Source organism: Haemaphysalis longicornis, unplaced genomic scaffold (assembly GCF_048455015.1).
Source record: "Haemaphysalis longicornis isolate Haplotype H1 unplaced genomic scaffold, Haemaphysalis longicornis Haplotype H1 scaffold_5, whole genome shotgun sequence".
Classification (NCBI taxonomy): Eukaryota; Metazoa; Arthropoda; class Arachnida; order Ixodida; family Ixodidae; genus Haemaphysalis; species Haemaphysalis longicornis.
In genome coordinates, this window is record NW_027526385.1 from 63,950,332 (window position 1) to 63,975,548 (window position 25,217).

A 25,217-nucleotide genomic window follows, 5' to 3' on the forward strand; every position below is an offset into this window, starting at 1 on the left:
CACCCGAGCGATGGCTAGACTCCGGGGCTCGAAGCCCCCCTGTTTTCGACCTAACGCATCTCGCGACTCGTCTCGTCCGCCACCGGATCGCTGTCCTTCGATCTCTCCGGATCTGACTGCCCCTCGATCTCAGTGCTTGGATCTGACTGATTTCGCCCTCCGGTCGGCCTCCTCTTTTAATACCTTTCGTCGTTCTTGCACTCCTCCCACGCCGTCAATGACTGCTGTCCCCTCGTGTCCGGCGGGGGCATAATGAGCCACTTAGGTTGTCACAAAAGAAGTTCTTCTTATCGGGGTTTCGATCGGCGTCTCCAAGACGGTAACAAAGCGCCCTTTGCACTGTGAGTCATTGGCGCTTTCCACGCACTCACATCTCCGCCGTTTCTCGAAATTCCCATTGCTGGCCCCGTGATGCCGTCCCCGTGTGGCTCGCCCGACCGTTTTAAATGCAGAGCATTTCAGTAACTCACGATGTCACCCGCGTTGACGTCCGTAGTCCGCATCGCTCCCCCTACACTACATAAAAAAATAATACTTACCGGCGCCAGGTTTCGATCCCACGACTCTGCGGGCGGAACGCAAAGTACATGGTGCTCTACCGACTGCGCCACAAAGCAGGCACAGAATGAAAGGTTACGCATGCGCCTTATATCCTTGACTCATTCAACCGTCGGCCACAGGTGCGCCCTCTTCCCCGCGTCCTCCTCGCCTTCTCTCCGCTCGCAACACCCTCTCTCGCCGCGTTCGGTTCGGGCGCACAACAGGTGGGGACGTGCGCAACACCCTCTCTCCCCGCGAGGGTTGGCGCTGAGCAACAGCAGTTCGCGCGCAAGAACAAGTGGGGGCGCTCGCATCGCGCTCTCTCGCCGCGGCCGGTTCGCGCTTAAAACACATATGTCGTTCGCGCGCGCTCCGGTCGCTAACATCTGTGGCGTGATCGTGACGTCAACATCACGCGTTCGCGTGGTGGCGCGATTTCGGCGCTATAATTACTCTCTCGCGAGGGTCATTGGATTGGATTCGATTGAATTGGCTTGGTTTGGATTTGGATTGGATTGGATTAAAGTGGATTGTGTTGGATTGTGTTGCGTCATAGCTGCTCCACGTTGCGTCATAGCCGCGGCAGGGGGTTCACGGCACGTTTCACCATCGACTTCATCGACAATGTCTACGCTGGAAGACAACAATTACAACAACAACAACCAATACGTAATCCATACGACTTGCAGGCATGCCCCCCCGCGGAAATGCACTGCATTTGATCGTGCCCCTCGCGAGGGGGATGTTTTTTTTAGATGCAGAGCATCTGATTCACTCGCCTTGTCCCTCCGGCGTCGTCGTCGGCGTTGTCCACCCCTCCCCCATTCTCCTCGCCGCACCAGCTGCGCTCTCCGCCGCTCACCCCCTCTCCTCTCCGATAGCGAACACTCTCTCGCGAGGGGCATTGGATTGGATTCGATTGGCTTGGCTTGGATTGGCTTGGATTGGCTTGGATTTGGATTGGATTGGATTGGATTAAAGTGGATTGTGTTTGATTGTGTTGCGTCATAGCCGCGGCAGACGCACTGGGGCCGGCGCATGTGCAGTACTCTCTCTTACGCGGTTTCCTCTCTTTCGGGCGCGCTGCGCATGTAACCGGTGTGCCGTTCTCCGGCGAAGCGACATCCACGCTTGGCTCAAACACCTAGAGTCCACGCCGCTTTACAAGTACGCCAACGTCGTCATCGACTGGGACCGGCTTACGCAGTCCCCTCAACGTTATGCGCGCGATAAAACGCGGTCCCTTCGCCGCTCCGCCTATGCGTCGCATCTACACAGGGGTTCCCGGGAGGGGAGGTGTTGTTTCCGCAACCGTCCTGGTTGGCAGCGGCGGGAAATCAGCCACCCGTGGCGTACCGCTCAGCCGAGCCAAATCACTGCGAAGCGATTTCGCGGTATCGAGGTGAGCCTCGGCATTTTTGTTTGTGCTTTACATGCACGTTGATTTCGACAGCGCTGAAGAGCGGTGTTGACAAAGTGATGTCCTGGTTTCAGGTGTACTGGCTCGTTTGTGAAAGTGTTTGTGGTGGCAGCCGCATGCATAGGGCCCTGCGGCTTGGTTTCCGAGTGCATACCAGGAATACGCATAGTGCGTATGTGTTCATCGGGGCGGACGAAGGAATAATGGTACACGCTTGAACGGTCCGTCGATGGTATGTTCTTGGGCATTTGCATTTGATATGTACAATCAAGAACTAACCGCGGCGAGCGCTGAGGTACAAGCGGTTTTAATGGGTTATATGTACAGTTTACTGTCCACAATTTCAAGTTGTTCAATTGGAATTTCGGAAGGGTCCCGTCGCCGATACTTAGAAGTTCGATGCACACACGCGCACAAACATGCACCGCCCTGTACAAGATTAGAACCAGCGAGAGTCTCTTTTAGCGCCGGTTTCCGGGATTCATGGTGCTGCCGGATGACATTGTACCAGTATGGTACCATGCACAGTCTCTTGAGTGCCAACCACGAGCCCAAGTCTTTTCGGCTAACACGAGCCGCCACAGTTCCATTGTGGCTGACCATACTCCCCAACCAAACGTGTCATCGTGGGGGGGGGGGGGGTCTAACTTGGCTCTTCTGATCATGACGCCATATGGTGATCATGGCGATCATGACGCCATATGGGCTTCAGTGAACAAGAAACCACTCTCAACGGGCCAGAAGACCCACTTTAAACGCTTAATAAATGTATTATCTCTGTATCTCTCATGTATTATCTCTCTATCTCTCTCTATCTCTCGTTCTCTCTCACCGGCGCTCTTGCTTTCTACTTCCACAAGAAAAGTGGCCACCTCAGCCAGAAGGATATGAATTGGGACTTGAATGAACCATGTGTGCTAACGTTTTCGGTATGGCCTTCCGATACACTAGGCTGAAATTCTTCCAGTGTGTCTATGCCTCCCCACGGCTGGGCCCTAACAACGCTGCCCTGTAAGGCGAGGACTGTCAGTTTCGCTGATGGGGGTAGTATACAGGTTATTTCACTGGCGGTGCAGCAGCAAGGCTTCCGCATCTACCAAAAACACATCCTCTATTGTGGGTAAGTCCTGCGTTTCATCCACGCATGTCTAGCGTGGGGATGAAGCTGCGGAAAACATCTTCCAATTCATGCTCGGCCAAAAGCTTTATTTATAACATTCCTTCAGTCCGTGCTGTAGCTCTCGCTGGTTCTATCGGTGAAAGTACAGGAGTGGGTTACCACCGTTGTGTGGGGTTTAAAAAACCGTAAGGATACAGAGGCGACAGCTTCCCGCACACTTGGACATTTCAAAGACTTTTCTTTATGTTGGCATACGACAGGAACTCTACAATAAGCTGTTCGGACGTCAGTGGCGTATTCACTTCAAAGAGAAACTTTAATGGGTTTTCATCCTCGAGCACAAAGGAAATGCCAGTTGCCTTCAAGGCTATTGTCTTATCTTTACGACTTTCAGGTTGGGCTTGGTTGCGAGGCCTTTTTTGACAAATGATTGTTAGCGCCCCTATGTACCCTCTTCCCGTATCCTCTTCCCGTTGTGGTCCAACCAACCCCGAAGCATCGACACGAACACCCTGTTCCGTACCGCAAACCATACCACAAACGGTATGTGATTCTTTCTCTCTAACTGCTGTTGCTAATACAGACCGTAGAACCCGCCGTACCCTCCATTCCACTGATATTCTTGAGCTTTGGGGTGCTCATGTTAGTTGCACGCTTACCGCGACACGACGCGCAAGTCAATTTGACCGTACATTCTCTCGTCTGGCAACCTGAGAACGCGCACCTGAAGCATGTGTCTTGCTTTTCGAAGTTCTCTTCAAACTCAAAAGGTGCCCGTGGTGCGTGAACGCGTGTCGTGCTTGTGGGAGCTACAAAATAAATATTGTGCTTCACGGTCAACAATTTCTAACGTTGAATCTGCGGGGAGATCACTTTGTTACTTTTCTGGACAGTCGCTCGCAAAACTTCATTAGGGCAACGCCACAATGCTCCCGAGTTTCTAGCTCAATTCTTAAAGGTAAGTAGTTTGTTGAGCTCGTCATATCTGACTCAGCCGTAGCTGATAATGGATTGGCTTGAGGCGATCGGTGAGCTCACTAGGGTTTTAAAAAATCTTCGGTATTGCTCCTTTTAAATAATCCTCAACACGATGCTTTGTGGGAAAGCATGCTGCAATAGGTTTATGAGCATTTCTAACACATGCACATTGGGCGTTAGGAGTTAGGAGGGATTTTTAATTGTTTTTGTTAAGGGGTTTATTGTTGCTCAGGAACACCGAGGAAGCAGTCAGAAGACAAGGGGCGATGCCGAGCCAGCTGAGCCTCTTCTTCACAAGCTCCTTCTGATGATGATAGATGAGGTGTGCCAAAAGCACGGCAGTGATGATGATCCACGATAATGCAGGGCAATGGCGCTGTCAGGGAATGTCCCGTAGTCTTCGCTACAATTTCCCCCCGCGGAAGAAGACGCCATCCTGGCGGCGCATTACGGAGCAGACGAAACCAGAGGCTCGTGATAGGGTTTTGAGCGCTGCACGTGGACAGTCTCACGCCCACGGCGGCGGAGGTCCGTAGAGAGGGCCATAGGCTCAACGATGTAGTTTACTGGTGACGTACGCTCCAAGACGCGGTAGGGGCCATGATACTTGGCGAGAAACTTCGTAGACAATCCCGGGGTGGTCGAGGGAATCCATAGCCAAACCAATGACCCCGGCGAATAAGTTGGTGCCACAGCTGTGTCGTCGTGGCGAGATTTTTGCCGCCACTGGTCTTCAGCTGTGAAGGTTTTCGCGAGTTGTCGGCACTCTTCCGCGTGTTTGGCGGCTTCTGATGCTGGGGTGCACTCCGAGACATCCGGACGATAAGGAAGCACGGTGTCTAGAGTGCACGATGGTTCTCGTCCGTAGAGTAGGTAGAAAGGGGAGAAGCCGGTTGTAGCCTGTATGGCCGTATTGTACGCGTACGTCACATAGGGGAGAACAAGGTCCCAGTCATCGTGGTGGGAGGATACGTACATGGACAGCATGTCTCCAAGAGTTCGATTAAAACGCTCAGTGAGGCCATTAGTCTGCGGGTGGTACGCAGTTGTTGTGCGGTGGATAATACGGCACTCAGTGAGGAGCTTCGCGACAACATCGGATAAGAAGACGCGTCGTCGGTCACTTAGGAGTTCTCGAGGCGCTCCGTGGCGCAATATGAAGCGACGTAATAGAAAGGAGGCGACGTCTCGTGCTGTGGCGGTAGGCAGTGCAGCGGTTTCAGCATAGCCGTGAGGTGGTCGACCGCAACAATGACCCATCGATTCCCGGCGGCTGTGTAGGGCAAAGTCCCGTACAGGTCAATGCCTACACGGTCAAATGGTTTTGCCGGGCAAGGAAGGGGCTGCAGCGGACCAATAGAACGTAACGGCGGTGACTTGCGGCGTTGGCAGGTCGCACATGATCGGATGTACTTGCGCACAAAGTTATACATGTCTCGCCAATAATAGCGCAGGCGGATACGCTGGTATGTTTTGAGCACCCCTGCATGGCCACAGGTGGGATCGGCATGAAGAGTGTCACAAATGTCGATGCGCAGATGACGAGGAATGACAAGCAGCCACTTCCGTCCTTCGTTGTCGTAGTTGCGGCGATACAGCAACTCGTCGCGAATCGTGAAGTGCGAAGCTTGCCTGCGCAGAGCCCGAGATCCGTGAGCGGGTGACGTGCCAGAAAGCAAAGAGATGAGGGAAACAACCCAGGGGTCTTTTCGCTGCTCTGTTCGGATGTCGGAGAAAGAAAGTGGTGACATGTCAGCGTCGTCAGCACGGAGGCACCCGGAGTCGTGGGACACTGACATTGGAGAACGGGAGAGGGCATCCGCATCGGAGTGTTTGCGGCCGGATCGATATACAACCCTTATGTCGTACTCCTGGAGCCGCAGAGCCCACCGTGCGAGGCGCCCTGACGGATCTTTTAGTGTGGACAGCCAACAAAGTGCGTGGTGATCTGTGACCACGTCGAAAGGGCCACCGTACAAATAGGGCCGGAACTTGTCCAGCGCCCAAACAATGGCCAAGCACTCCTTCTCCGTCACGGAATAGTTGGATTCGGCTCGGGTAAGGGTGCGGCTGGCGTAGGCAACGACGTATTCATCAAAGCCTGACTTTCGCTGGGCCAGTACAGCGCCAAGGCCGACCCCGCTGGCATCAGTGTGGACCTCCGTAGGCGCGTCAGGGTCAAAATGCCGGAGAATAGGAGGTGACGTAAGAAGTCGCCGCAACGTCACGAATGCCTTTTCACATTCAGGGGTCCACGCAGAGAGATCGATGGAAGCGTTGCTGAGTAGCTGCGTCAATGGCGCAACAACGGTGGCAAAGTTGCGGACGAATCGTCGAAAGTAGGAGCAAAGGCCTAGGAAGCTTCGCAGTGCCTTCATAGAGGTCGGCTTGGGGAACTCAGCAACAGCCTTGAGCTTAGACTCGTCGGGCAGGACACCGTCCTTCGAGACAACGTGACCCAGTGGTTAACTTCCGTGCAGCAAAGTGGCATTTCTTGAGGTTTAGTTGTAGCTTTGCGCCGGCAAGACAGGTCAGAACTTGCTCCAGGCGCCGTAAATGGGTGTCGAAATCTGGGGAAAAAATTACGACGTCGTCCAAATAGCAGAGACATATCTTCCATTTTAGTCCGCGCAAAATGTTGTCCATCATGCGCTCGAAAGTGGCAGGTGCATTGCAAAGGCCGAACGGCATGACGTTAAACTCGTAGAGTCCGTCGGGTGTTATAAATGCCGTCTTTGCGCGATCAGCCTCTGCCATAGGCACCTGCGAGTATCCCGAACGCAAATCGAGACTTTGCGCAAAGATTTTGCCCCCTGCCTGCTGGGAACATGTGACTGAAGACATTTAAACGCATTTTAAGACGTTCTCCGAAACTCTCAATTTTACCTTTGAACTTGCCGAGAACCAAACAATTAGTTTTCTAGATCTAACACTATTGCTAAAGACGACGGCCACGTTTGCTGGATTTACTCCCCTAGAACGAACCGAAAAGGTGCTTCTCCTGTTTAAATCAAGCCACTCAAAATTAGTACAAAGAGGCATATATAGGCACATTGTGTTTTCGCAGTACGCTACACAAACGCGGTGTCCACGTAATCGAGGAAAGTCTCGACCATCATGGTCAGAGACGTTAACTGCAGCGGGTTTTCAAACACCAGTGCATAAGGTGGTCGCTCAGTGCGTCCGTGCTCTTAAAAAGGAAAACCAAAGTTCGCAGAGGCCCGATGAATATGCTGAAAAAAATGGCTGCGGCTTGGCTCAGCTAATATTGGATATGCAAAGCAAAAGGTTGGCTTGGTCTCGTTGAGTCGTGGTTTCGCTTGGTTAACCTTTGATGTAGCTGTATTGCCGACCACGGCTCAAAGCCTTTCGGTCCCGTGCAACGCTCAGATAAGGAGGCCCGGTGAGCGCGGCGTTCATTCACGGCGAACGCGCCGTTCCTCTTCGCCGGGCGCGAAACGAGTCACGTAGCCCGAGGCGACCCAACGGCACATGCATGGGAGGCTGCGGGGGCGGTCGGCTGCCGATCAGCTGATCGGCCGCAACCGCGGCGGCGGCCGCTGACGCTCGTGCTGAGCAGAACGACTGAAAACGGGGCCTTGTGCGCAGCGCCGAAAGCGGGCCTGGCAAATCACGCGATGCGCTTTGAGGAATGTGTCGCCGGTGGTCTGTCTCCGGTCAAGAGTCACGTGAAATTGCGCGTTCTTCGCGAAACCACTTGACGAAAGTAGTAATGCTTTGCTTTAAAAGAAGGGTTAAATTGATGCCTTATTTTCATAAAGTGTTGCACAACATCAAGAAAATTACTTGGCGGCATAGTGTTAGGGTAGTGTTTTCCGCGCCATGTAAGCTGTTCGGACTGTGCACCCGCATCGAAAATACAGGAAAAAAGAAAGCCACCTGAAAAACAAAGCATGTCAAGACATACGTAAAATTTTAGGAAAGAGCTATTTACAATACCCCGTTGTGGTGTGGGAAGTGTAAAGCGGCCATACGGGCCGGTGAATACACGACAGCTTACGGGAGCACTGCCCGTTGACTAGTTCTCAAGGAGTCATCTTTTCTACCACTCGTCAGTGAAAATGTGAGGCCTTGTTTGAAAGTGTGATGACTGTGGGAAAAGGCAGCACGAAAACAGAGGGGGAAATACTTGAAGCATTCTACGTCTGCCAACAGCAGAAAGGAAATTGTCAGTGTTCCGTCCATTTTCCTGAGCGATAGAGAAATCGCCTTCTCACAAGGCTGAGCTGGAAAAACTACTGTAGAACGATAGCGTTTTTATCAGAGCATGTGTACTTGTTTGCGCATGCAATGGCATGAATCATTTGCAAGTTGTATCTGTTTTTTCACGTACATGTCAGTTGTTAGTTTAGCGTGTGTTGTCTATTCTCTACTTGGTGTTTGCGTTTCTTTTGCTATTGTTTCTAAACTTCAGCTGTCGTAACTTGTTTGCATTTCAGTTAGCGCCCTTAATGCAGGCGTGTTGCCATATGCCTGCCTTGATAGTTCAGCCATGTCTGATATTTACGTATCTAGTCTGGCAATGATTTGGTTGCAAGGGTTTGACACCTTAATTATTTTTACTCTTGTGCACTTTCTACCTGCTTTGGTGTCATGTGCGACTTCTGTTGAATTAACAGTGGAAAGTTGGTGCCCATTTATGTCTGTTTGTGTGTAAATCCATGCACGCCTGTTTAGAACCCCACTTGTCGTTGAATCATACACCATCGAGGAACCATTGTCAGCCTTTGTTATGGGGGTGAAAATCATGAGCAAAATAACAAAAAAAATGCGCTGAATCACAGCAGGCATTCAAGAACGGCAGGTGGTCTAAGTAGCTTGGCCACCCTTTCCTGTGGCGATCCTCACTACCATGGTGCTTCTGTAGCGCGTTATACCCCGATTCGGCTAGACCTTAGCAAGTGCTGTATGCAGGAATATAGTACACTTAAAGCAGAGCTCTGCGCTTTGTTCCTTGCAGTTGCTCTTTGCGCAGCCACAGCTGGCACGACAAAGTTGACCGAAAGCGTTGCGTACAACTTCGCAGTTTGGGGACAGACAAATCAACATGCTCGCCCAAACGCCACAAATCACGTGGGCCTGACGCAAAAGGGGAGAGTGCCGCCGCCAGAAGATCGGTGCAAGAAGAATCAGACGAGGCCGCCAGCAGAGCCGTTTCTTTCCCGGAGGAGTCTGGCGAGGCTTTGGGCCAAGGTAATTCTTCTTTCTGGAGCTTCAGTATGCGAGTTGGGTGATTCGCATTGTTGTGACAGGCTAGAGTAGAGCGAAAACGCCTGCTACGAGCGCTGTCTGGCTTGGAGGGGAGGAAGACTAGTGCTAATTTGGCACCCGTGATGACACTCACGGCTGTGCGGGACCCTGTGTGCTACATGGTATGGATAGTGTGCTTTAAGACCTCTCTCGTGTGGACTACTACTGACCATTATGCGGCAGTATAAATGGCATGAAACCTGACGCGATCACAGTCATTTTTGATAACGATTGGAGGAAATTTCAGGTAACAAAATCTATTTCAGTAATATCCATAGCTCACTTGCTTGTTTTTATTGTTCCTTTTACCCCCTTTTTGAAAGGGGAAGGTTAAAAACAGGGGAAAGTGCAAAACCTTCTTATGGAAGAAAAAAAGGCACATTTCTCCAAGGGAGAGAGAGAGAAACATTTATTATACTGGTTAGCAGGAGGATCTTCTTTGGGCCTCCACCCAGGGAGAGGAGCCCGATAGGTAGCTGAGCTTTCGGACCACCCTGATTTGTACATTTGGTTGTATTACAAGAGAAATGGCTGGAATTCTGTAAAAGTACCTTCTAGTGATTTTCAGAAGCGCATAACAGTCCTGCAGAGTATATTGCGGGTAATATGTCCTCCCACAAACATTTTGGAAGCAATGAGTTTCACCAAGGTTACTTAATGTAAATAGAGTGCTTGTTAATGATTTGGTCATTTTTCCTCACAATTATTATTTTGTCATTGCTTCTGACAGTTACATAGTTTGTGAAAGTTATCACTTAAGGGCTTTTTAGTAGTTGTTTAGCTGGAAGATTGATGCATAGACATACCTTTGTCTTGCAATAATACTGAGTGACATCAGTGACTTGGGAAAGTCGACGCCGATTATTTGCGAGCGGTAACATTCTACATCGTGCTTTCTTGTTTCTTGCAGAACCTTCTACGTATTTGTCCAAGATGAAGAGTGACATTGAAGAGTTTGTTGGCGCAACCCTCGACTACCTGCTGCCTTGCACGGCAGCCAAGGGTAACTCCTGTCAAATCGTCGACCATCTGCCGGCGTGGAACGAGTTCTTTTGCCTGGCTTCCTGGAAGCTGCAAGAGACGCCAGGAACCAGCGGAGAGCTGTCCTTGATGGTGTTTCATGAACCCATGATACGCCGTTGCTCGCAACAACAGATGCGTGGGGTCACCCTGCTCGTCTGCTGGCTGCTTCAAACCCACCGTTGCATGACAGAGGTTGAGTTGGGCAACTTTCTCTCCAAGCCACATCATGAGCTCCTCTCAGCAGCTCTTCGAAGAAGCCCGTTCGTGACAAGTGTGAAGCTCAGATGTTATGATTGGGTTATTGACGAAGATCTGGTCTCAGCCACGCTTTCTCTGCAACATTTGCAAGTGCTCGAGTGCTCAGGGGACACGAAGCGTACAGCAACCCTGGTGGAGAAGCTCCCCGCCTTTCTGCAGACTACGACATCTCTGACTGTCCTGAGGCTTACACTAGTGCGCACTGAAGGTCTGAGTTCGGAGACATTCTTCAGAGCCCTCGAGCGAAACATATCGCTGAAAGACCTTGTGCTCCCCAGCGGTGTAATTGCTGAGGCCCCACCCTACGCACAGGAAGCATTCACGCAGTGTGTGAAGAACAACACCTCGTTGACCAGCTTGACTGTGGCTGAAGATTGGGGACCCGGTATTAGACTGGAGTGCGTTCTCAAAGGGCTACCTGAGAACCTGAGCATTGTTACCATGAACTTAGCATGTTCCCGAATATACCTAATTGACATCTACCGCATGTCAACGGTCTTTCGGCAAAACAGAGTTCTGCGAAGCTTCAAAATAACAACTGAAGCTGAGCTCTATGTGACTGATGAGGAACGACGCTATGTTAGAGCTGTCCGTTACTACTGTCTGAAGGCCCTCATTGAAAATCACACCCTAGAGGAAGTCACCTTGCCCATTGCTGTTTGGGATGAGAACCAATGGAAAAAGCTGTTTAAGGCTCTGCCAAAGAAAGAGCACCTTAAGCGGGTGACCATCAAAGTGTCCAGCAGTGAACCTTGTCCTCTCTTGGAGAAATTGTGTGTTGCCATCAGAGGAACAGACGCAGAGAAGAAGGTTTCCTTTGACAGCCCCTTCATCGCAAAGCTGTTTGACCAGAGACGTATGTGTGGGGCATTTTCAGGCGTCAAAGTGGTTGCCAGTGATTGCAGGGAGGCAGAAGTTTGTAGGCTGCTTGAGTGCATGCCATCTCTTGGTCACATAACATGGTTGCACCTGAAGCTTGACTCTGAATATGACATGTACGGAGCACCGACCTCAGCTTTCATCAACTTTTTAGGAGGAACTCGCACACTCAGGACCATAACATTGACCACTCGGAAGGGTTGCTTGCTGTACGAATGCCAGAATGCTCTGCTGAATGGCCTGGCTGTTAATAGCAGCATAAGGGAATTTAGACTTGAAGTGGAAACAACTGAGGACGACTGGTCTATACTGGGTGCCGAGCCTCTTGCAGATGCCATTAATGACAGCAAGAACATCAGTAGAGTATATTTAGGATATATAAGACCATGTGATGGAGAACACGCCTTCTTTGAAGCCCTGTCCAGGCGCATCACAGACAACTACACCCTCCTCGATGTCACCGTGCCAGAGTCTGCAGACAGAAAGCTGGAGAGGTGCTATTTGCAGGTTTGGGAAACGACATGGCGCAACAAGAACCTGCTGACTCGTGCTGCCGACTTTGCAAGGGGTGCCCGACGTAACAGGTATGTGCCTTCAAGTACTGGGAAGTTTGACGGCTTCCCAGTTGAGTTAAAGCAGATTTATGCTCTGCAGGCTTACACAAACAGCAGGGTCGCGTGTGAAATTGTGAATATTCTGGCAGCGTAGTGCCCGAAAGTGTTTCCAGAAGTAGTTTTCAGCAGAATTCTAGCTTTTCTGAGGTGATATTCTGGAGCGCGTAGGTCGTGGTGCAAGTTTTTTTCGTCCGATCGGGCAAGCTTTTCCTCTGGAAAACGTGCATCTAAAAGTAGTTTTTCTCACCACGTCCTCACATATTTGCTGTTGTCTGCTTTGACAATACGCTGACACATAGGCAGGGATAAATTTAGTGGCTGGTTCACATGTTCAACAAGTACATCTTGTGTGTGAACAGACAAGTGAGAGTAAGAGAGAGCTCTTTATTAGATGAAAGCAGAGAGGTTTGCCGGCATATTCCCGCCTACATGCTACTCTGTGGGGATCGGGAGAAGGAAATAAAGGCCCTAAAAGAAGTAGGGCAGAAGAAAGGGGGAAAAAGAATAGGTTAAAAGAAAAAGTGAACACGAAGCTTTGCGTGGTGAGGTAAAAGTCCACACGATCTCACAGGTAAAGTTTTCAATTGTTTCTGCGACGTTGATTCCGCGTAAATAGTCAAATAAGGCAACCAACACTTTTCTCTGGGACGATGGAGAGGGCCAGGGTCCAAGGAGACCTTTAAAAGATATAGATGCGTTGTTGAGGCACTAAATCTTCTCTGCGAGGTGATTTCTTTCTTGGATGTATGCCGGACACTCTAGAAGAACGTGCTCTACTGTTTGGGGCAATCCACAATTATCGCAATTGGGATTTGCAGTTAGAACGAGGCGATGGAGGTAAGAGTTCGTGAGATATGATAACGTGGCTGCGGGGCAAAGGACATTGTCCAGGAGACAGACAAACGATATATTTACAGTATTTACGTGGTGGTTATAACAGCCTCCACTGGCTGTACCTCGCACACAGCTTCTGCTTTTTGGAGATGCGGTGCATGGGGATGTGCGCTTACCAATTCGTTGTCTTCTCGTGACATATTCTCCTCGTCTAGGGCGACCATTCGTTCGAATTCGCGGTAGGTGAGCTTGTGCGGTTAAAATGAATGATGAAATGGGCGTGCACAGTGAAGAAGTTTTTGGCGCCCTGTATGATGGTGAGTTCGATGAACCTCGACCCAGTAACAGCGACACCCACAAGGCAACGACGAAGCGTCGAAGGGCATGCAGCTACAGACGACCAGGGCATGGGAAGCGGGATCGTCGGCTGGTCTCGGCGCGCCTCATCCCAAGTGGTCTCGATCAGCTTATCACGGGCTAGGGGCATGAGGCGGGTAATATGATCTAGCACTGTGACACGGTGGGGCTGGGGCTCGCGGACATGGCATGCGTACCTCCGACGATTGCGTCACGGTCTAGACGGTGCGAAGCTTGTGGATGATGACGCCGCATCCGCCACCAAAGGGGTAACGGCGAGGGGGAGCAGGAGAAAAAAACGACGTAGCGGTGGGGGTGCCAGAAGCATGGCTCATACCCACTCCGGGGAATTGGCCAGGAAAGGGGCGCTGTTGCGAACCACGGTAGCGTGGTCGAAGTGGACCGTGGTTGGTTTCGTGCCGGGGCATTCACGAGGACGAAGTTGAAGGAGAAGAAAACGTTATGTATAGAAGTATTTGCATTTCTAACTCAGAGAACAGGCAGTGCGCTCCTGCGTGCGAGAGATTAAATAGGCACGTTGGGTCCGTCCCCTTTCACCCGTTCTCAGGGCTGATATCAGGACGCACCAATTACAAAATTCATTGAGCTGAGAGTGACGTTCACACGCGCACACTCGCACGCACGCGCACACAGACAAACACGCACGCACGCAGGCACGCTCGCACAGAGAGACATGCTTCTCTGTTAGGTTGCCTCCGCTGAGGCAATCCTCCTGAGATTGGAGCCCCCTTTGTCCTTTCGATGTTGGAACGCCGGGAAGACGTCTTGCGTTCCCCTCTCGTAGTCTTCATCGGTTAGCTCGTTGAAGACATCTCCAGCGTCGTCAGACATGCCACAAAAAGGGCATGACAATGATGCGACGCACGCCGCTGAAGCTTGCCGTGCGAGGCGCAAAGCGATGCTATTGTCAGCACCGACCTTGGCCAGTTTTGCGCTTGAGGGTCCCGAGGTGGCTGAAAGGGGTATTATCCAGCAACAGCATAGTTCGCCATTGTGGACACGCCGAGTCGTCGAAAGGCGATTAGGGAAGCCAGACGGCAGGTTCTTGGGTGGTCGACCCGGCGCAGAATGAAGTCGGGTTTCGCAACACCATCGCAACAGCGCTCACATTTTCAGTATTTACAAAACGACCGCAACACAGCTCGCGCTGGCAGCTGTTCGCGCTCAGCTTCTACTTCCTGGGAGATGCATGGGAATGTGCGCTACAGTCTAAATCGTCGCCTTCCCGTGACAATACTACGCGGGGAATATGCGTGAAAATAAAAACTTTGGAGTATTACATAGCTCGAAAGTACATTGTGAACCTATGTGATGTCATTGTGGTCGTTGCTACGGCAGCCATTAAGGCTGCTTAGTGTTGTTTCTTCCATTCCATTCTTCCATTTAAACTTATGCCAAAGTGCCAAATAACGAATTGCTTGGTTTAAACCGTGTGACTCAGCCACAATCAAGGAACAATGACGTTATTTTTATTAGACCGTACTTCAGACTTAAAAGAAGCCAATCTGTAGGTGAGCATTACTAATTTTGTTGCGGCCAACCTACTAGGCCAGTGCAGGTCTGCGCAGATAGTATCTACAGGCCTGCACAGGTCTGCTATCTACAGCTGTACAGATATACAACTGTACCGGGCTGCACAATCTGCAGGCCTGTACAGATACCAGGCCTGCAGGCAGGCAGTTATTTTTCCTTTCAAAGTGAATAATCGTTTTGTTTGAATTGTTTCAAATCGAATGATGTACTTTGTAATCGGCCTCTTTCACGACGCCTCTTGCATGCGCGTGGCCCTAGCGGAGAAGGGCAAAAACAGTTTGGCGAAGGAAGGTCGGCTCTACGGGGCCACCACTGCTGACTGTACATGTTACTGAGGCCGTGTAAGCAAAGCATGCAGGCTGGTTCGACCCCGTCGAGCAAACGGAAGTTTGTACGTTCCACAGATAAGACTGTCAGGCAACTCACAACACGAGTGGTGGAATTTGTGTTTCGTGCCGAAGTACATCATCTGTAACTTTCTTGTCATACTATAAGACGACGACACAGGCACGTCGTCCGACCGAAAGTTGCTGTAGTGTAACAGGCTGCCTACCAAAGAAGCCTACAAAACCAGTCGGCCCCGACAAGATTCGTGTCGCAATGAATCTACCTCTATTTGAAGCAAAGGTCTCTACCTCTACCAGCCAACGGTTCTTCCGTGGCGTGCGGGACAATAAACTCCCAACGCGGCGGAGGCGGCGGCGGGTGGGGGGGAGGAGGGGGGGGGGCAGGCTTACTCACGGAGCACAGTGTAGATGGCGCAGCGAATTTACCCAGCGTTCCCCACGCTGAGGAGATTGGTCGCCGGCGGGCGCTTGGGCGGTTCGGCGTTGTGGTCTGCTTTAGCGACGGTCGTTTAGGGCCTGTTTTGACGGAGCTTCGCGTCCATTGCGCGTTCCTTCGCACGGATTATTAATTTGTTCGACAGCACCTCCTGGGTAACCCGGACCCGATGGAATTAAGTGCTTGCACGGCAAAGATACGTTAAGGATTGGTTTGCGCGGCGGGAAAACAAAATGCAGAGACCACTTACAGACATCTAGCCGCTAGAGAAACGCTACCTTTTGCGCGTTGCTTGCCACGAATGAGACTTCGTTTACTGAATTGATGAAAACCAATTCGGTTGCGTTTTAAGAGGTATTACGAAAGGCGTAGGCAGCCACTGGTTCTGATAAATAGCGATTATAAAAATTCCCTCAGCTTTCTCGCAATTCTCAAACTCACTTAACTAACTAGTTTAAATCGGTATAAGCGGGAATCACTAAGCTCACATGCCGAATTGTTTCGGTGTCTACGCTTGTGTCGCGCGGTGGTGTAGCCCCGAGCTAGCACATCAGGATGGCTAGGTTCCGCTGTCTCACCCTTCGAAAGACGCTCCTTTCCGTTTTCTTTCTGCCGACGCATGGCCGGGCTACGGCAGCGGCGTCCACCGCTGTAACCCGGCCGTGGCCGACGCTGCTACGTTCAGTACGCCGCCCGCGCGAATTCCAAGAAACGGCTGGCAAAATTTTTTGTTTCACTCTGTAGAGCCATGTGTGTGAATTCAAGTGACGTCGCATGCACAGTTGTAGGTGTCGTTTAAAGTTTTGCTTTCCAACCACCTTCACAGCGCGGATTGGAGCCATTTCCTTTTTTAGTTTGCAGAGTGTAATAACTTACTAAGGCCAATGAAGTCAAAATAATTTCACAGTATACGTGGGCTATTCTGGCTGATTAGGTTTTGGTGACTTCGCATGAGTGAAGCTGCATATGCGTTCACGGCTGCAGGCGCTTATAGAAAATGTAAAGCATGTTATATCCAGAACAGTTGCCGAAATCTAGGAAACAATGAATAAGAATCAACTGACGCTTCCATGGTGAAGGGAAAAACAAATGTACGAAAAGTGCTGTATTGCTATGCGTGGACTTGCGTTTTGCTTGAGGAGCAAAAATTTGCGATCGTATTTCCAGCATAAATTAACGCCGTCATTGGTCATTAGCTATTCGCGGTGACTTGAAGGATTTTTAGTGTAAAATCACTATTCAAGGAATTCTCAGTTTGGGTGCCAGTAATAATCTAATCCGACATATCGCAGCAGTGCGCAACGCAAAAATACCCTGGAGCTCTGGTAAAGAGCTTTGAACGATTCCGCCAGTGAGGCGGAGAGGTCCAAAGTGCCAGAAAGCAGCTGAAAACGGAAGTGTTAGCTCGAATCCCTCAGAGAAGTTTTGTTCTTATTTTTATTGCCTTTGTATTTATATTTGTCATAATTATTTATTATTTCTTTTCATGTTTTTTTTTAATTTTGCCCTGGCATGCTTGAAGAAATTGTCCAAGGTGTTTTTTTAGATCTAATCTGCCAGCACCCAATCCTTCAATGCTGCACAATGCTTTTATCCAAACAACGCGACTCGGGGATGTGAAAAAGAAAGTAGGTACATAGGACGCATACTGTGTACCCCTTTTAAAGGCCATAATCTTTCTTGGGCTACATAAACTTGAAATTTTTAGTCTGTCTGTATGTCAGTCTTTCCGCCCCTGGGTTCAGTTACCCAGCCAAAAGATAAAAGAATTGTTGGAAGACAAATTTTTTCAGGCAAACTTTTTCACAGCTGCTATAACTTCAAACACGCTTTATTTTTGTCAAGATTGTTCAGAAAAACAGAAAACACTATTGAGAGCAAATATCAATACGCGAGCGGTATTTATAATGTTCTTATAATTAAAAATATATGTAGCTGCTTGATTTTTGCGATAGCAAATGATAAATATGCGTTGAAAACAATGGTTTGGCCCAAAATTACAAAAAGCACTAGGGCCCGACCCTAGGCCTCGTGGCGCCATTCCAAGAAATCAGACACTAGCGAAAGGTTCCGGTAGACGGCGCGCCAGTAGAAAGTGGGAAAACGTAATTAACTTGAGCGAACCTCCACCGTGCTTATCGTGAGAGGAGCGACAGAAGAGGTGAAGTCTGAAAGGTGGACAGAAAAGAGAAGAGAGGAATTTATGTGGCAGAGATGGCAGGAGGCTATAATCTTTCGAGTTTCGGCGACATTTGCAGCGAACTGAGCAGACACGCGGCCAATTTTTTCCCCGCCCGTCGTATTGGCGCTGCTTGAACAGAATGAATCGATCCAACTTCTCAAATTTAGATTTCTTAGTTCCTTCAGAAAAGGAAGTGCAATCGTGCTGCTAGAATCAACGAGTTTAACAACGGCCGTTTCAAAGGAATTCTAAGGGCCCTCGAACCAATTGTCTGTCGAGTGTCCCATCGAAAATACATAAGGTGCACTTCCAGGTGAACGTTCACCTGTGAACTGAAAGCTGCCGTGTAGCACAGCCATTGCTGCGATACGTTTATTCGGTCGAAACGATCCTGAAATCAATCAGCTCTTCCATATAAGCGCGTTATGACGAGAGAGGAAGAGTAAAAGGAGCAGCGGGATTGAGCAAATGTGCTGCGAATTACAAGTGTGTGCATCGCTGAAATGAATATAACAGCCACAAGCTTCGATTTTTCTAAATTCTAAATTTCTTAAATAAGCAAACTAGCTACATCTTAGAGAACTTGCATTCAATTTAAAAGAACTCGTTAAATTTGAAAGAACTTGCCTCCGGTAACTATAACTCAGCTCTATTCCAACCACTGGATACGCTTTTTAACCAAAAAAAATTCCCTCGCACTTCCCCGAGGGGGAGAGTGTGTAAGTGCGAATGCACGGTTGTTGATTGCGCGATTACGGTGGATATCGTGATCTTGGAGTGGAGAGGAGGCGCCCAACACCCGCAGTCACTGAGCGGAGAGAGGAGGAGGAGAGTAGCGCCCGCCGTTACGGCGAGGGCTACACGAGCGCCCTCACGCGTCGGAATGCGGAGCGCCCGCTACGCGAGCGAGAGCTCTCCCGCCCGAAGTGGAGAGGAGGCGCCCAACACCCGCAGTCACTGAGCGGAGAGAGGAGGAGGAGAGTAGCGCGCGCCCATCTCCCCCCGTTGCTATGGAAGACGAGGAGCGCGCGCACCCGCAGCTGTTGCTATGCGGACGACGGCGGCGGACGATTCAGGCTCGCTTAAGAAGTGCATTCGCACTTAAAATGCAATAAATATAGAAAGCATTTCCAAATTTTGCGCTACAGTGACGCAGTATGGGCAGGAGTGACATACTATGGGCCAGCAGTGAAACCTAGTTATCAGTGTATTAACTGTACGTTAGCATTCAACTGACACGACGAAACGGAACTAGAGGCCGGGCTACAACCAGACAATTATGTTCCTTGGCGGTGGCTTTGTTTTGCCGCCGCCAATCGCACAAACAGGGTTCTGTGGCGTCGTAAAGAAATCGCCAAGTAGCAGGGGCATCGCCACTGCTCCGGGTGTCTGCTTTAAAGGAGCCATGAAGAGAAAACACAAGTTTGGTTCATTCGAAAGATTGCCTCGTTAGAACCATAACGACACCACTTATAACGCAAACTTCGCTCAAATAAGCTACATAATTAGGAAAAACGGGAATGGTCATGCGACCCACCAGCTCATTTCCCGCAACAGAACCTATGCCGTCACATGGGCTAAGCTCTGCGATTGGCGGAGGCCGGCAAAAGCAAACGCATGTTAGGCAGGGCTTACAGCTTGCATAGCGAGCTAAATGCCCGTAAAACATACTGCACATTCTTTTTATGACAAAGAACGGTGGAATAAACGGTTGAAGGTCCGAACGAACTCGCAAGCGTGTGCGCCAATGCGCACGAAACTAGCGCGCCGGCCGAGCTCTACATCTCGCCGTCGCGCAGACGAATTTTCGGGTTCGAGGCTCTTCGGGGCCAACGAACCGTTCCAGCACGCACAGCCGCGACCTTGCTTCGTATCGTAATCCCTTCACAGGAGGTTGGCCGTCATATCGCCAACCAGCAAAGGTAAAAATAGAAACGAGGGGCGTAAGGAACAGCAAGAAGCGACGAGATAGTGCCAGTCGTCGCGTAAGTTTCGAATGGTGTTGGTTTGCTGCTGTCGTTACGAGCTCGTTTCCAGTTTACAACCACTGAAAACTTCAGTTTGTTCAGTTACGGCAGGGACCCTTACGTTAGCTCACTCCTGGAACATGCTGGCGCTCGTTGCCGACTTCGTCAAATCGCTCTGACCTTGGGGAAAAAAATGCCGTAAACACCGCGCATTGACGCTCGTATCTTTCTGGTCGAAGCAGAGAGCTCGCGCGAACGGCTTTCCATACACGACACCGGCCAACTGGCATAAGTGATACTGCTACTGAAATTGAACTATTATTAACCGTAATCAAAATACGGCACATACGTACCAGTCTATATTCGTCCGTCGCGACGGGGCTGACGAGGCAGCGGTGCCGACGGCTGGGCGTTCGTCTGTTGTGGCTATTGCGGAATGGTCGCTTTCACGTCCACCGCTTTTCCCACAACTCTTGCCGCTCGTGCACTTAGAAGCATTGAGCGTTTTTGTGGTGTGAGGTTGTTAAATGCAAGCCCGAGCTCCTCGGCGAGAGTTTTGTTCTCCGGATCAGGCGATTCCATGACTAGGGCTGCGGGTGCACTAGGTTTTACTAGTATTTTTAAAATGGCCGCCGTCTCGATCGACTCCCGCGTGTGGGTGCTATATGGAGTCGACATACTAAGTATCTGTTTCATGGACCGGCTCTATGACGCCATTGTACACGTCACGGAATGTTCAATTTTAGCGGGAGATTTAAAATTTTGGCTTAAATTGCCTTATGTATCAGTGAATAAAGCATCATTTGCTTCCGGGAAAGCGCTTGGGGTACTATGAAACACCTAATCTTTCGAATAAAACAAACTTTTGTTTTCTCTTCATGGCTCCTTTAATAGCACGGCTATGTGTACGAAGTGTGCGATTAAATTTTTATTATTGTTATAGGGACATGGCAGTCTTTTTAATGAAGCAATTTTGTATTTTGTCTTCACGGCCCCTTTAATGTTCTGTATATAGCACTTCAGACATAAAAATTTCAGAATAAGTCCCATCAATGTCATTTCATAGCTTGGTTTACCGTCTTACATGCTTCAAATACTCCCGTTTGTGTTGGGATCGGTGTAATATTGTCCGGCAATAGGACGCTAATCAAGATAGGTGGCTTGGAGTCGAGCGCCCTCCTGATCTGTGACATGTCACCCCGCAAGGGGCAGTACTCTCTCCAACACAACTACAACGCACCTCAAACCTTATGGTAGCCTTCTCTGCTTGATGATGTTACCTTGTGGACCTCCAATTGAATGCCCTGGGTAAGCTGCAAGATACGCTCCAAGAAGCCGCAGACATCACTACCCAACACGTGCAGGCAATGGGCCTCAAATGTGCACCTCAGGAGACAATTATTATGAAGAGAGGCAATTCTCAAGACCATGCCATCCAGCGAGTGTGCCTCACCATTGAAGACCAAAAAGTATACTAGACATGCAAGCCAGTCCGGATTCTGAATCTCCACATTCAAGTCAACAACAGATGGATCCATCAGATCGACCTCCTCAAGCAACAATTGGACCAACTAGGCCACATGATCCGGAGCACCACTAGGCACCACGCGATGAGGGAAGCAGACACCCCTCGACTGGTTCAAGCTTTCGGCATTTCCTGCGTTGTCTACGTGGCTCCCTATATGAATCTCTTCAGATGAGAGCAAGCCCGACTTAGTAACTTTCAGAGAATGGTTTCCAAACGGTCCTGCATTTTCCAGCCTCGTCATTCACGCAGAGACTTATGGAGATGGGCACCCTCAACACTTGCAGAATTGGTTAAAGGTCACCGCGTCAACCAACAGGTTAGACTCGGTAAGACACCGTAAGGAAGGACAATCAGGACTCAACTCAATCTTACCGATCCATCCTCACCCCATCCATGTTGGTTAAGCACTCGGGAAAACCACACCTGCCTGGAGGTCCCTTATCGATGTTCTCCCAATGTCGAAAAAGCATGCATTCAACGAAGCCCAATGGCAGGCGAGAAGCATGTGCCAAAGCACTCAAGAAGATGATTCAGTGCATTATTCCTAACAGGGTAGCCTACACTAGATGCAGCCCTGGTCTGTACAGGTGAAGTGGTAGCCGTGGCATACACTGGGGACGACAACTTTAAAGTCGCTTTTCTTCGTACCACTATAGGAGACCTCGCGACTGCTGAGCAGGTGACCGGTGCTCTTGCCATCATCTAGCACCCCCGTTACATCTACACCGACTCCCAAGACGCCTGCCGTGTCTACGTGGTCGCATTTGCACTGACGCCCATCACATTCACGACACCCACCAGCCACCCAAGGGCAAGCGGACCATCAGCATGGTATCCCATACTTCGACCGAAGTGAGGGGTAATGCCCGAGACCGTCACTTTGCACGCGAAGAAGCTGGTGCCCGTGCTATGGCTTTGAGGGATGAAGATCCCGAAGAGCGACTGGACCCACCTATCCCACTCACCAACTATAAGAGCATCGCAAAATACTATCGGGAGCAGCGGCGCACTCTACGGCCACCTCGTCATTTGCTTGACAAGGGGGGACATGTGAAGTAGCGCCTGCTCCAGAGCAACACCTACCCAACAGCATCCAGAATGAACCTGCTCTACCCCAGCTCAACCCCTCACCCGCATGTTCCAACTGCCGACAGGCCCGCGGCACCGTCTACCACATGGTCCTTGCCTGCCCCAACCATCCGGCACCTCAAGATGCTGCACGACTGTGAGACCCCTGGGAGACGGCCATCAGGGCCTCGGACACGGAGGGTCAGCGCCAGCTGATATCCTTAGCGGTTGAGGCCTGCAGGACCAATGGGACCCCGGACGTAGCGACCAGTGTATAATGATCTCATGAAATCCTTTCGACGGCTTCAAAACAGTGTATTCGCCCTCTTCCCTTGTGAAGCATCGAAATTACTTTATAGCCTTATTCTTCCCAGTTCTCAGTGAAGCATTATGCGATAATGGGCATGTGAAGAAAAACAAATTATTAGATTCTAAGTGTGGATCAACCCTATTGGCTGTCCCACTCGGCCAACCAGCTGAGATCATTTCCATCCAGATAAGGTATAAACCAAGGTATTAGACTAACACAAAACACACACGTAAGGCTCGCACGGCAAGCATGGACCTAAACGGTGTGCCAAGACGAGGGCACACTGCCACACCCCATAAACTACTATGTGTAGTCATGGTCATGCGACATGCGTTGTTGGGTGACAAGCTAGATTCCTGCAAACCTTACTATCCAGGAGTCACTACAACGGCTTCTATGAGCTGACGATCGAATTATAACAGGATTGATGCCTCCTGTTTACACAAAATTCATCCCATCTACAGTTCTAAATGAATGTGTAACAGAGCCAGCAGTGGACATTTTTTGACTCTACCAAAAAAAAAGAGGAAGAGTGTCAACACACAAAAAAATTTGCGCTGTTCACTCAAACTATACCTTCCTTGATTCTGTGACCATAGAAATTGTCGTGAACTAAAGCCCTTGTCACAGAGTTGGCCCGGCCCACAGTTCTCTTATCCCGCAGAACAAAGCTCTAATTTTTTGCCTTGACTATGCGGGGCGTAAAAGTCTTGGAGACAGCCACTTAAATTGCTAACAGCGTTGCTACTGTGTTAGTTCTTGTGTATTTCGTTCGGCTATAATCAAGCCAAAGCCGGCATCACGAATCGCGTTAATCACAGCCCATTGTGCCTTGCCCACAGGCAGTGCGCCCTGGCCTTGAAACAAGTTCATGGTCACCCGGAGCTGGTGGAGACGGTGGCCAGGCTGGAGAACATCCACGAGGAAGTTGCGGCCGCCAGGGTCCAGGACGCCCTTAAGAGCTTGAAGGGGATGCACGAGTTTATGATGCTTGCCCAAGTTGTGCGGGAATGGGTCGTGTGCGAAAAACGGGAAGATGGCCGCACGCAACTTGACGCCCTGAACGATGACTGCTGGAGCGTAGTGACACGCTACCTAAAGCTGGAAGACATCAGAGATCCCGCCGAAGCGGCGGCGCTAGCAGAGTAGTTGAGGCGTTCTTGAGTTGGGCAAAAGCACATCAATGAAGTTGTGAGAGAGAGAGAGAGAGAGAGAGAGAGAGATAACGTTATTGATTGCCAATATTGTTTTCAAGGGGGAGGTGTGCTGGAAGTCTCTTTCCTCTTCAACCATCGACGAGGAGTCCCTGCTGTTTGTACCGTTTCCAACTGCTCCGGTGTGGTTATCAGTATTTTCGTCTATGGTGATGATAGCAGGGAAGGGCCAGAGCATGTATTCCAGGTCAGCACTTCATGTGCAGTTTTTACACCTGCCACTGTGTTTTAGGTAGTAGTGACTATAGTACAGTGTCCGGATACATCCCTGTGTAGTGGGATCGATGAAACTGATTTTTTGTTTAATCTTCTGTGTGCCTTGATATGTCGTAGTCTCTATGAAACTGATTGCTTTTGTTTATTGTTTTGTGTGCCTCTAGACAAGTAGTAGTCTCCATGAAACAGATTGTTTTTGCTTAATATTTTTTGTGCCTCTGGGCATTTTAGGCTCCCCATTCGAGAGTGATCTATGTATGATCTATGTGTAACGTACCGTGCGTTCTCTGCCAATTCGTCTGAGCGAGGGCGCCTCCGTGACTAGTTCTTGAGCTATGTTGTCGGCGTCTTGATTGCCCGGTGTGGTTGTGTGAGTTGGTTCTCATGTTGATTGTACACCTCTGAGCTTTGATCCGCTATATCCCTTCATGATTTTAGCGCTTCACAGGCGGCCGTAAGGCTATCTTCAGTGATGCGAACATTTTGTCAAGACAGAAACGGAACGACTAGAGAAGTTATACAGGCTTTCCACAACAAGGGTTGTGCGACAGATGTGTTAGCACCTCTCCACATTAACAGAATAAGTGTATACGCCTGTTTGGCTCACATTCTGTGCAAGTGAGGTTTGTGCTTTTTGTTTCCCTTACATTTTAAATCCCATCCAGTTTTTTTAACACGTACCTATGACAGTGTTCTTACTTTAGTAAGTTGTTTCGTGGCTTTATTTTGGGTAAGGGTTAACTTACCATTGCATTTTAGATGCTGTGTATGTTTTGACAATAAACGTGTAGTTGTGAGTTAGTGCCACGTTGTCACTTTATTTATTCGTCCCTGCTGTATTAGTGTGATGAATTCTATAGCGCTTTGACATCACTTTTATTGTCAAGCAAAATTATGTTGGTGTTTTTTCAGGCGAATGGCATAGCGTATTTGGACTATTGTAACGCGCCCCCTATTGCAATTTGTAACACGCAAGTAAGTCTACCCATTAAAACTTGAGAAAATAATTTGGCGGCGATTCTACCTCGCAGATGTAAAAAAAAACGTGACACTACATACATCGAAGAAGAAATTTTATTTGACGCATTCAACTGGGCCTGC

General features: G+C 49.7%; 1 protein-coding gene across 7 annotated transcripts in view; it reads left to right on the forward strand.

Moving 5' to 3' along the window:
* The window catches only part of LOC144138324 (uncharacterized), a 55,105-nt gene extending 30,186 nt beyond the window's left edge, over positions 1 to 24,919 (forward strand). For 6 of the 7 annotated variants that reach the window (XM_077670547.1, XM_077670551.1, XM_077670552.1 and 3 more), the window contains exons 4-6: positions 9,040 to 9,272; positions 10,240 to 12,073; positions 23,529 to 24,919. In XM_077670547.1, coding sequence (XP_077526673.1) covers positions 9,040 to 9,272; positions 10,240 to 12,073; positions 23,529 to 23,835 — 2,374 coding nt within the window. In that variant the 3' untranslated portion in view covers positions 23,836 to 24,919. The remainder of the gene's footprint in view (positions 1 to 9,039; positions 9,273 to 10,239; positions 12,074 to 23,528) is intronic. The other variant, XM_077670553.1, reaches the window with a different exon arrangement.
* The last annotated feature ends 298 nt before the right edge of the window (positions 24,920 to 25,217 follow it).